Source organism: Rhinopithecus roxellana, chromosome 7 (assembly GCF_007565055.1).
Source record: "Rhinopithecus roxellana isolate Shanxi Qingling chromosome 7, ASM756505v1, whole genome shotgun sequence".
Lineage (NCBI taxonomy): Eukaryota > Metazoa > Chordata > Mammalia > Primates > Cercopithecidae > Rhinopithecus > Rhinopithecus roxellana.
Window position 1 is genome coordinate 33,413,404 of NC_044555.1, and position 12,551 is coordinate 33,425,954.

The 12,551-nt window shown below is 48.6% G+C and overlaps 1 protein-coding gene across 2 annotated transcripts in view; it reads right to left on the reverse strand.

Moving 5' to 3' along the window:
• IQSEC2 (IQ motif and Sec7 domain ArfGEF 2) overlaps window positions 1-12,551 on the reverse strand; it is a 90,900-nt gene that overhangs the window by 11,633 nt on the left and 66,716 nt on the right. For both annotated transcript variants that reach the window (XM_030934550.1, XM_030934551.1), the window contains exons 3-8: window positions 12,005-12,266; window positions 10,635-11,036; window positions 6,410-7,305; window positions 4,853-5,014; window positions 4,246-4,368; window positions 2,772-2,938 (exon numbers count right to left, since the gene is read on the reverse strand). In XM_030934550.1, the coding sequence (XP_030790410.1) occupies window positions 2,772-2,938; window positions 4,246-4,368; window positions 4,853-5,014; window positions 6,410-7,305; window positions 10,635-11,036; window positions 12,005-12,266 (2,012 nt within the window). The remainder of the gene's footprint in view (window positions 1-2,771; window positions 2,939-4,245; window positions 4,369-4,852; window positions 5,015-6,409; window positions 7,306-10,634; window positions 11,037-12,004; window positions 12,267-12,551) is intronic.

A 12,551-nucleotide genomic window follows, 5' to 3' on the forward strand; every position in this document is an offset into this window, starting at 1 on the left:
CACTAAGTGTTACTTATGGGGACAATTTGAAACAGCCTAAATTTTAACAATAGAGGAACAGTTAAGTAAAGGATAGTATATCCATTTAATAAAATAATGCACAGCTATTAAAAACTTGACATTTACAAAAACATTTCGATAGCTTGAGAAAATTACAGTAGCAAATTATGTGAAAAGAGTAAGACAAATTGCATGTATAGTATGATCTGAACTATATAAAAAGTTACATATGCATGGGGGAAAAGATTAGAATGCACCAAAACATTAACTATGATTGCCTCTGGGGGCAAATTTTGGGTGATAAAAAGAAATTTTCTAATTTTCTGAATCTTTCAACATTTCTGAAACAAGTATGTATTACCTTCATTTATTTGCTTCTTTATTTAATAATTAGAGGGGAAAAGATACAGACACACACACACACACACACACACACACACACACACACACACACATATATTGAGAGACAGAGGGAAAAACAATGGATGAATGAATGATGGCAAAATTATAGGAGACAGCTCCAAATGGCCTCTGATCTAACTTCCTCCTCCCATTTTCACCATCCTTCTCCATTTCTGATTGCTGAGTGAAACCTACTCACTCTTCTCTCTAAATCCTCTACTAGAGAAAATGTTTTCTGGGCAGGATGTGGAGGCTCACACCTGTAATCCCAGCACTTTGGGAGGCCGAGTTGAGGCAAGGAGTTTGAGACCAGCCTGGGCAACATAGCAAGACCCTGTCTCTACAAAAAATTTAAAAATTAGGCCGGGCGCGGTGGCTCAAGCCTGTAATCCCAGCACTTTGGGAGGCCGAGACGGGCGGATCACGAGGTCAGGAGATCAAGATCATCCTGGCTAACACGGTGAAACCCCGTCTCTACTAAAAAAATACAAAAAACTAGCCGGGCGAGGTGGCGGCACCTGTAGTCCCAGCTACTCGGGAGGCTGAGGCAGGAGAATGGCGTAAACCCGGGAGGCGGAGCTTGCAGTGAGCTGAGATCTGGCCACAGCACTCCAGCCTGGGCTACAGAGCAAGACTCCGTCTCAAAAAAAAAAAAAAAAAAAAAAAAAAAAAATTTAAAAATTAGTTGGGCATGGTGGCCTGCGCCTATAGTCCCAGCTACTCAGGAGGCTGAGGTGGGAGGATCGCTTGAGCCCAGGAGTTCAAGGCTGTAGTGAGCTCTGCTAGCACCACGGCACTCCAGCCTGGGTGAGAGAGTGAGACCCTGTCTCTGAAAATAAAAAAAAAAAAAAAAAACAGAAAACAAAAAGGAGAAAATGTTTTCTTCCTTGGAAATGCCACATCTCCTCCTTGGACAGGTGCTAAAGGAATATTCTATATCGCACTGACTTTCTTACCAGAGCAGCCACAGCTGCACAAACCCAATGGGCAGCCAATTTGTCTTGTTTTCAGTTTGCTTTTTTTCTTTGACTCTATTTTCCTCTTTCTTTTCTGCTTAAATAATCTTAACATCTGTACCATTTTTAGTAGGCTGCTCTTTGGTGATAGGGAGGGCTCGACATCAGTAGAATAAGCAAAAAGAGCAAGGTGACACCTTTCATCTGGCATTCAAGGCCCTCATATATTGTTTCCATATATTGGAACCTCATATATTGGGACCCTCATATATTGGGACCTTCCCAACCCATCAATGACCTCATCTCAATTGTTCTTCTTTCTTTTTTCTGAAGACAGAGTCTTGCTCTGTCACTCAGGCTGGAGTGCAGTGGTGCAATCTTAGCTCACTGCAACCTCTGCCTCCCGGGTTCAAGTAATTCTCCTACCTCAGCCTCCTGAGTGGCTGGGATTACAGGCATGCACCAACATGCCTGCTAATTTTTGTATTTTTAGTAGCGACGGGGTTTCCCCATGTTGGCCAGGCTGGTCTGGAACTCCTGGCCTCATGTGATCCACCTGCCTCGGCCTCACAAAGTGCTGGGATTACAGGCGTGAGCCACCGTACCCAGCCCTCAGTTGTTCCCTAAAGAAAATAAATGTTCCTGCCTCTGCGTCTTTGGTATTCTTACTGGTAGGTAAGCCCTCCTCTATCTCTATTGTGTCACCTTCTCCATGCCTTCAAGACCCACCTTAAAATAAAAATACTGCCTCCTCCGGGAAGCTAGCTAGAGGTGGGCTCTTCCTCCTTTGAGCTCTGACTGCACTTTTGGCCTCTCTGATGTCACTGTTCACTTTCTGTCTTATGTTAGTTATCTGGGTGCTACAAGTCAGCCTCTCCCACACACGGGGAGCTCTCTCAGAACAGGGAGTATGGCAGATTCCTCTCCATTGTCCTTGGCACCCATCGTGGGGCTTGGCACACACTAAGTGCTAAGTGTTGACTGGCTGGCTGGTTGTTTGGTCGAGTGATAAATGAATGCATGAATAGAGGAAAAGGTACGCAAAATAATTAAATGAGTCCTCATGGGCATAAATAAGAGAGGGAAAGAGGGAGTGAGGAAAGGAGAAGTGAATGACTGAATGAATGAATCAGAATAAAGCCTTGTAAGAGTCAGGACTTTAATCTATCATGTTCACTGCTTGAACCCCAGGACCCAGAAACCTGGTGCACAGTAGAAGCTCAGTACAATGGGCAAATGACGATTTGAGTGAATTAATAAGTGAATATCCTGGGAACATCCAGCTAGGCCAGAAAGTGACAGCATCACAAATTAATTTCCAAGGAACAGATGGGATCTCCTGCATCCTTCCCCACCTTAACCCCCACTTTCCCTTCCCAGGTGAAGGGCAGGAAAGGCTGATAAGGAAGTCACCTCTCAGGTTCTTGATGAAGTCATCTAGTTTCATCTTTCGTTCAGCCTTGACGCTGGGACTGTACATGTCGGTATTGAGGAGGATGATGGCAAAAGCAAGGATGAAGATGGTGTCTGGGTTCCGGAACTGGCGCACGAGGGCTGGGTTACAGACACAGTACCGCTGGCTGCAGGGCAGGAGGGGTCAAAGCCAGACTCAGGAAGCAGCCATCTCTGCCTACCCACCACCCACCCAGTCTGACACCAGCAACCCTTTCCTGCAAGAAATACTTTCTTGATCTCTGGGTCTGTCCTCTTCAGAGCTTCCCCTAGACCAGCATGTAAAAATTACAATCGCTACCTTTTACAGAGCTCTTCCAGGGGATTTATGTACATTGTTTCATGTAATCCTATCATAATCCTGCAAGGTAGCTATTGGCAGTCCCATTTTAAAGATGAAGCGACTGAGACTCAAAGTGACAAGGTAACTTGCCCAAGGTAACAGAGCTGGTAAATGGTGAAGCCAGGATGAAAACCCAGATATTTATTTATTTTTTCTTTTTTTAAAATTATTATTATACTTTAAGTTCTAGGGTACATGTGCATAACGTGCAGGCTTGTTACATATGTATACTTGTGCCATGTTGGTGTGCTGCACCCATCAACTCGTCAGCACCCATCAACTCGTCATTGACATCAGGTATAACTCCCAATGCAATCCCTCCCCCCCCGCAACGATAGGCCCCAGTGTGTGATGTTCCCCTTCCCGAGTCCAAGTGAACTCATTGTTCAGTTCCCACCTATGAGTGAGAACATGCGGTGTTTGGTTTTCTGTTCTTGTGATAGTTTGCTGAGAATGATAAACCCAGATATTTCTAACTGCAAAGCAAATCCTTCCCCCATTGTGAGAAACAAGTTCTCAGCAACTCCTGTTTCTCTTCTAAATACCCTAAAGTGGCAGAGCCAGGATTTAGACTCCGGCCTACCTGATCTCTAAAGCATTTATAGTAGAGTAAAATGGTTAAGGGCATGGATGGATCATGGACTTAGACACACACAAGTTCAAATCCTGGTTCTACCACTTATTCACTGTATGACCCTGGGCAAGTTACTTAACCTCTCTAAACTTCTGATTTCTCCTCTGTAAAATGGGAATAATAATAGAAGTGCCTACTTTATGGGGTGGTTGTGATTATTCGGTGAAATAATCGTGTAAAGTGCTCAGCTCAGCACCTGATACCTAGTAAGTGCTCCGTGAATGTTAGCTGTTATTGCTGATGATGTTGTCACTTATCGAATGCCCATGTCCCAGAGGCTGAGCTAGATACTTTACATGCACTACCTCTGATCCTCACAATTGCCTTGCAAGATAGGATTTATCATTTCTGTTTTATGGTGAAGAAAGTATGAGGCTCAGAGAAGTGACTTGTAAACACATACTACATTGATGCCCACAGAAGGGAGGGGCAGCTTCACAACTGGGAGACAGGCACACCTGAAGGCTTCGATGAGTCGCTCCACTTTCTGGGCCTCACCCTGAACCCGGATGTGGGACTGGAACTTCCGGAGTGCGTCATCCAGATCCATGGAGGAGAAGTCCATCTCATCCACCACACAGCTAAGGAGCAAAGAAGGGGGTGTGGTGCTTTCAATTCCTCTGCAGAAAACCTCTGACCCACCTGGACCTGCTCAAATGGACCAACAACCCCACTGATGCACTCCCAAATTCAGGACCCGTGGCCCGAGCAAGTACACATGAGGACAGAATGTTTGAAATCAAATCCATCTCAGAAAATTGAGGCAAGGCATGTGGTCACTAAAGGCCCTTTCCATCGAGCCACTCACTTCAGAGACGGGAAAACTGAGGCCCAAAACAGGCCACAGGATGAGCACGTCTTGCCCAGGGCCACACAGAAGACTTTAGGAATAGAGCCAACCAAGATCAGACCCCTTTGGGGCAGAAGGGTAAGGGGGCAGGAAGGTCTATTCATCCTGTTTTGAAAAGCTTATCTGAGCTAAAGGGACAGGCTGCCCCCTTCCTCCCTCTTGCTGTCCTTTTCCAGGAATCCCTGGCCCAGCCTGCCCCATCCTGGGGTCCTCACTCCAACACGTCTCTGTTGAACTGCTTCTGCCGGTTCCCTAGGAATTCCCCTATCATCTGCCGGCTGAGGCCTTTCCGCTCCAGGATGAAGTGAGCCACTCCCACCGGTGTGTCTGACAGGAAGCCCCGCTCGATCAGATACTGGATACCCTTCTCTGGCTTCCTGCAGAAAGAGAGGAGGTAGATGAGATGACTGTCCTCGTGGAACTGTGCTCTCTGTCTCATTTGTTGAACTCATTTTGGGCCCAACTAAGTCCGGCCTCAGAGGACCAACGAAGTCAAATACATAATTTGATCCAATCCCATCATGGTGCAAATGAGAAAACTGAGGCCCAGAGAGAAGAAGCCACTTGCCCATTTCGAGGAGCTTCAAAATCCCAAGGTATCTTCAACCCAACATCCCCCTTCACTGGACCTACACCACAATTGAAAGAAAATCAGTATCTAATGAGAGCCCACTCTACGCCAGGAGCTTTGACATTCCCAGCAAGAACCGAGGAGCAGGGTTGAGCACCTTCTCTGTGAGTCACAGACCCTCAGAGTAGGGAAGAAGTGAAGAGGTTACTTTGTTCCATATCCCACATCCCACGCAGGCAGGTCTCACCAACTTCCTCTGAGTATTTCTATAGACAAGGTGCTCCCTAGATTTCCAGGGAGCTGGGCCAAAATCTGGGTCACAGTTATCCCATACTCAGAACCCCAGAACCTTAGGACCCCACAAGGTTAAAATTTAGAAGGGACTGGTGCCATAGGAGTCTCAGATCCATCACTTCCCAGTTGTATGACTTTGGACAATTCCTTTTACTTCTCCAAGCCTTGGTTCCTTATCTACAAAACAGGAACACTACTGCCTGCCTTGCTGAGTTATTGTAAGAATTAAATATAGGTGGCAGTGTTTAATAAGCTATAAAAATGTAAGGCATTCAAGTAATGGCTTACATTACATTTAATGTTTTCTAATTACATCTAATGTTTTCCAATTATTTTCTAATCAAATGTCACACTCCCACCTCACTCCTAAACACCTGGCAGAAGACCAGGCACCTAGAAAGAGCTTAGTCACAGTCACTGAAGGGTCCAGCACACCACCCTGCCCCCAACATGTCTCACATACACATTCTGCTAGTGGTAGGTGGAAAAATAGAAGCCCAGGGGAGGAATGCACCTTGCCCAGGGCTATGCAGCAAGTCTGGCCAAAGGCCCACTTGGGAGCCAGATCTCCTGTTTCCCAGGCTGGGGCTCTTTCTACACCATATCACCTCCCCTCTAAAAAGGGAAGGTGGGGAGGACAAGGTTCAGAATCCATTTAGTGGAGTCATCTCACCCAAGATCGCACAGTCAGCCAGAGACAGTACTAGGACTGCCCAGGTGTGTTAAGGGACTCTCTACTCTTCCACCCTGTTGCCAATCCTCTTCCCTGAATGTCTGGGGAGAAATACCGTTCCACAAAATGAAAGGATGGCAGAACCGGGATCACTGCGTGGAGTTCTGTCCCAGGAACTCAAGTACCCGTGGCAGGGTAGGAAAGGACGAGCAGGCTAGAAGGGGGAGCACGCACTTGTTGAAAAGGTTGAGGCCAATTCGGTAGTGCCGCCTCTGGACCACATCATTGTTGAAAGCTGGCGAGTCCCAGCTGTGCCTTGTCTCCCGCTGGTAAGTCTGCTTGCACAGGCCGGTGGCCGGAGGCTCCCTTAGACTGTCCCGAGAAGAGGAGCCGGAGCTGCAGTTGATGGTCTCATTGGAATTGCTGGAGCTCTCGAGGCTCTCATTATCTCCACCATCAGAGTTCTCGCCTGCTGCCTCGCACTTCCCCAACCTCCGACCCCCAGCCACACCACTGGGCCCAGTGCCACTGTTGGGGGCTGGTGGCAGGGGCCCTGGTGGGGCTGGGGCTGGGCCCTCAGGGGCTGGGTAGTGGCGGTGTGGGATCGGGGCCCTGCCTGGTGGCCCCTTGTGCTTCAGGGTCCCATGGGGGCTGCAGCCATCAGCCTCATACACCAGCTGGCGGTGGACAGATCCGCGATCTGAGCGGTCACTCAGGTCCACGGAGCTGTCGCTAGGAGGCTCAATGGTAAGCAGGGGAAGGTGGGCGGCCCGCAGCCGGAAATCCCGGCACTCCAAGCACCCGGGACCCCTGCGAGTGCCTTCCTCACGGCTACCGTCTTCCCGGGTTCCTGATGGCACTGGTGGAGGAACTGGCGGGAGAGGGGCTGGCGCCCAGAACTCGGGCCGGCCCTGGGGTGGGGGTTCTGTGCTGGGCAGTCGCTCAGGGGATTGTTGGGGAACTGTGTCATCCAGGTAGAGGGGAAGGTCACTGAAGGATGTGGCCGAGCTGTCCTCTTGCTGTTCCTTTGACTCCCGCTTCTCCAGCTGGGCTGACCCTGGCTCCTCAGACATGGGCCCTGACGGGTGGCAGTTCAGGGCTTCGTCGATGGATTCAGCCAGAGACTTTACCTGTGCAGGCGGGGGAGGAGAGGAGGGAAAGGGAGAGAAAAGAAAGAAAGATAAAGGGAAGAATGATGGAAGGTGGGAATGAGGGGGTGGGTAAGGGAAAAGAGGGAGTCTTCCTGGTAGGTCAGCAAGGAGGGTGGATTCCCCTCCCCCAGCCCTGACAAGCTCTCTGTGGTCTATAAAATGACTCCCAGGGAACCATTGTGAACTCACAGGAGCTGGGACTAATGCCCACGAGTTCCCCCACTCAGCTCACACCCCAATACCTCCTTTGTGTCCATTTAGACTCAAGCCAAATGTTACCTCCTCCCTGATTCAAGCCACATTCTTGCCTCTGCCATCCCCCAGGGTAAACCAAAATCCCAGCTTCCTCTGTGGGAATTCTCTTAGGCAATCCATAACATTTGACCTTGAGCGTCTGGACCACAGCTGGTAATGCTCTTTCCCTGTCCAGACCCTAAACTGACCGCTTATGATCCCTGCCTCCTGGTATTCACACCTTAGGGTACCACATTGTACCAGAGTTAGTCTGTGTGACAAACAGCATATGGCAGAAGTGAATGTATGTCACTTCTGAAATTAGGTTTTAAAAGACTGCAGAGGCTGGGCATGGTGGCTCATGCCTGTAATCCCAGCACTTTGGGAGGCAAAGATGGGAGGATCCCTTGAGCCCAGGAGTTCAAGAAAAGCCTGGGCAACATGGCAAGACTCTGTCTCTACAAAAAATAAAAACATTAGCTGGGTGTGGTGGCACACACCTGTAGTCCCAGTTACTCAGGAGAGTGAGGCAGGAGGATCACTTGAGCCCAGGAGTTTGAGACTGCAGTGAGCTATGATCATGCCACTGCACTCCAGCCTGGCAACAGAGCGAGATCTTGTCTCTAAAATTTTTATTTGTTTTTTTGAGACAGAGTCTCGCTCTCGCCCAGGGTGGAGTGCAGTGGCATGATCTCAGCTCACTGCAACCTCCAACTCCCAGGTTCAAGCGATTCTCCTCCCTCAGCCTCCCCAGTAGCAGGGATTACAGGCGCGCACCACCACGTTTGGCTAATTTTTGTATTTTTAGTAGAGACGGGGTTTCGCCATGATGGACAGCTGGTCTCAAACTCCTGACCTCAGGCGATCCGCCTGCTTTGGCCTCCTGAAGTGCTGAGATTACAGGTGTGAGCTACTATGCCTGGCCAAAAAAAAATTATTTAAATTTTTAAAAAAGACTGCAAAAAAATTTTTTTTAATTTACAAAATTAAAAAAAAAATTTAAATGACTGCAGCTTCCATCTTGAGTACTCTTGGTCGCTTGTCACTTGTACTCTTTCTCTCAGACCCCCCAACCTGGGGAAAGCCCATCACGAACAGTCCTATAGAGAGGCCCACAGGGTGAGGCATTGAATCCTCCTGCCAACAGCCAAGTGAGTGAGCTTGAAAGCAGACTGCCAGCTCCAGTCTAGTCTTCAGATATTGCAGGCTCTCCCTACAGCTTGACTGCAACCTCATGAAAGGCCCTGAACCAGAACCACTCAGCCATGCCATTCCCAGCTTCCTGGCCCCCAGAAACTGTATGAGATGATAAATGTTTATTGTTTAGGCTCAGTCTCTTGGGTCAGTTTTAAGCTACCAAATTTGCGGGTAATTTGTTACACAGCTAACAAATAACGGATATACTTCCCCATCAGACTTCAATAGCACTCAGAGCTGGGGCCAGACCTGGTTCCCAGACTGATCTCCTATTCCCCATTCCTCCCTTGAGGGATGGATCCAGGCCTGGTTTCTCTTTCTAGCTCAGCTCAACACATTGCTTGACACAGAAGTGATGTTCAATTAAATCTTTGTGGTATGAATGAACAGATGAATAATATAGATCTTCCCTTCAATATTCCTGTCCTTCCCTCCACCTCTTCACCAGGTCCAAGGAGGCATGCCCAGGCTGATGGCAAGACCAGATCATAGAGGATAGAGCAGAGTGACTTTTTCTCTTATAAAGCTTCATCCATTCATTCAACAATCTCTACCAAGTACCTTCTTAGTTTTAGGAAGAAAACTAACATGTACTTAGCAGCTACTATGTACTAGGCGTTTTCATATATATTACCTGTATAGTTGCACTGAGTCTTCCAAACAGCTCTAAAAGGGTTTTCTCTCCATTTTATTTTCTCTCCATTTTATTGATCATGTTTCAGTGTGGTTAAACAGTTTGCCAAGGCCACACAGTTGGGAAATGGCAGAACTGGGATTCACACCTGGGCAAGTATGTTGACACACCCCAACCCTAGAACGATCTCCCACTACCTTTACTGCGTTACAATCCCACCCCTCCAGGCTTTTGGTGATGCAATGCCTATGTAAGCAACACCCTTCCAAGTATTTCTAACTTGCTAAATCTTTTCTGTCTGGCAAGGCCCAGCTCCAATGCTGTTTTCTCAAGTAGGTTTTCTGTGGTTCTCCCAGAAGAAAGTTTCCTCCCCTTCCTCTGGGTTCCCAAGGTACTATACATTTTACTACAGCCTTTCTCACGGCTCAGAGCACACTCTACTTCAGGAGACAGTAATGCACACATGTCTGCCATTTCCTACTGCACTGGGATCCTTGAGGACAAGGACCAATTCCTCAGTCTCCTCCTCTATTAAATGGGAATAATAATCCCTGTCTCACAGGTCTGGTGTGAGGCATACACAGCACTGGCACACAGTAGGAGCTCATTACCTGTGAGTTAAGCTTTATTTTGTAGTAGATCAAGTTCCAAGTAGTGAGAACTTTTTTCTTATTTGTTCTATACACCCATATATATTTTTTCCCACAAGAAGGGAACAGCATGGAACACCCATATTTGTAACTTGCTTGTTTTAACAATGTAATTTCTGGCCGGGCGCAGTGACTCACGCCTGTAATCTCAGCACTTTGGGAGGTCAAGGCAGGTGGAACACCTGAGGTCACGAGTTTGAGACCAGCCTGGCCAACATGGTGAAACCCTGTCTCTACTAAAAATACAAAATTAGCTGGGCGTGGTGGCACATGCCTGCAATCCCAGCTACTCCAGAGAGTGAGGCAGGAGAATCACTTGAACCCAGGAGGCGGAGGTTACAGTGAGCCAGGATCGTGCCATTGCACTCCAGTCTGGGTGTCAAGAGCAAAACTCTGTCTCAAAAAAAAAAAAAGTAATTTCTATCTTGCCAGTTCTTTCTCATTATTCTTACAGTCCCAACTCAGATGGTAGCTATTTGCTGTTACTAAACGCCTGTCACGCAACTTCTTTCAGTTTGCAATCTAGGTAAAAAGTAGCAGGAGTAGCCAGAGCATGGGGATGGAGAAGAAAGGCCCTTTTCAGGGATCCTGACCTGTTTGGAGAAGGAGTCCTCTAGTTCTGTGATGTCATTAGAAAACTCTCCAGATGTGGTGACGGAGCTTCCACCACCATCGATGCCCCCACCACAGGAGCCCCCATATGGGAGCCCCCGTTCAAGCCGGTGGCTCCGGGCACCAGCCATGGCACCCTCGTCCAGCGAGGCAGGCTTGCCCTCGAAGTACGCGGGGTTCTGTGCCTTCTCATACTCCTCAAAGGAGAATTGCATCCGCATATTGGAAAGGATGATGCGGCGGGACATGCGGCTCTCTGAGGCTGAGCTGCGTAGCCGCTCAAAGTTCTTGTTCATGCGGTACTGGCGGAAGGCTGTCTGGATGGTCCTGGCAGCTCTGCGGCTCAGGAAGGAGCCCCCATACTTCCTCTCCAGCATTTCCACCTGGCAGAGAAGGGTCGAGGGGAACAAAGTCAGAAAGTCATGGCAGCCTCATCTCCCTAGGCACTCAACCACACCACCCCCACTGGAGTCACGGCTGACTGCTTACAGCCACAAAAAGCACCAGGCTAGGTACTCAGTGTTGTCTCCTCACTTGAATTTCAGATAACACTGGTCAAATGGGATTGGATTATGTTTTGTTTTCTTATTTGCAAGAAGAACATATTGATTATTTGAAAACAGGAAACAAACAGAGAAGCCGATAAAAAGAAAGCAAGGTAAAAATACATGGAGAGCAAGAAGGAAAGAAAGGAGGAAGAGAGAGAATGAGAAAGGAGAAAGAGAGAGGGAGAAAGAAAGGAAGAGAAGGAAGGAAGGGGAGGAGGGAGGAGGAAAGGGAAGGAGGGAAGGAGGGAGGGAGGGAGGGATAAAGGAAGGAAGGAAGGAAGGAAGGAAGGAAGGAAGGAAGGAAGGAAGGAAGGAAGGAAGGAAGGAAGGAAGGAATTACCTTCATTCCAAACACCTAACTAGAATATGTCCTTTGGTTTAGGGTATGTGTTTTCATATATGTCCTTCCAGTTTTTTCCTATATGTAGTATTTTGTTTTCCCTCCACCTTTTTTTTTAGCTAAATAATCTATTGTATGGCACTCTTCTGAAAAGGTCAACTGATAATGTGTGCTTCCCATTAGACTGAGTTTTTTGGGGACCAGATCCAGGACTCATTCATCTTTACATCTCCAAGACCTGGGCAGGGAGCTCAGTAAATGTTTCTTGAGTGAATACAAGCCTCAGTGGATGGGTGGTGAATGAGTGCATCCCCAGTGGGGTGAAGGGTCCTGGGCCAGTCTTCTCCAATTCCAGCCTCATTATCCCTCCCTGATACCACCCCTAAGAGCCACATCCCAAACCCTCCCCTGGCGCTCTCTTGCATCCCGACTCCCATTCCCAACCAGACTGCCTCTGCTGCACCTTCTTGTCCTGCAGGTCTGTGGAGAGTTCATAGCTGTCCGATAGGGCCTTGGAGCGCTTTATCTCCTCCTCCTCCTGCTTCCTCAGGGCGACACTGGCTGGCTGGAGGCGTGCCCGCTGAGCCCAGGGAAGGCCCACTCCAGCAGGGGGGCCCCCCATGTGGCTGCTGGAGGGGGGCAGCTGGCTCAGCCGGTAGGGGGGTTGGCTCCCAGGACTATCAACCGCTGTGCTCAGGTCACTGCCTGGGGCATCACCCTCCACACTGTGGGGATGAGATAAGATGAGCCAGGATGTTGGGACAGGAGAGGGGCCTACTGGGCCAGACTGAGAGTGGGTGAGCCTGATCCCTGCCCCCCATCCCATCCACCCCAGCTTTCTCACAGATATAGGGACCCAACACTTACAGGCCAGGGTGAGTCCTAGCTCTTGGACTGTCTCCCCACTCCCACCCAAGTCTCTTCCCTTCCAGCCCCCTTGCCTTCACAGCAAGATCCTCTTAGACTCCTTTCCCTCAAGGATCTCTTTGGTCCTGTCCTCCTCACCCCTC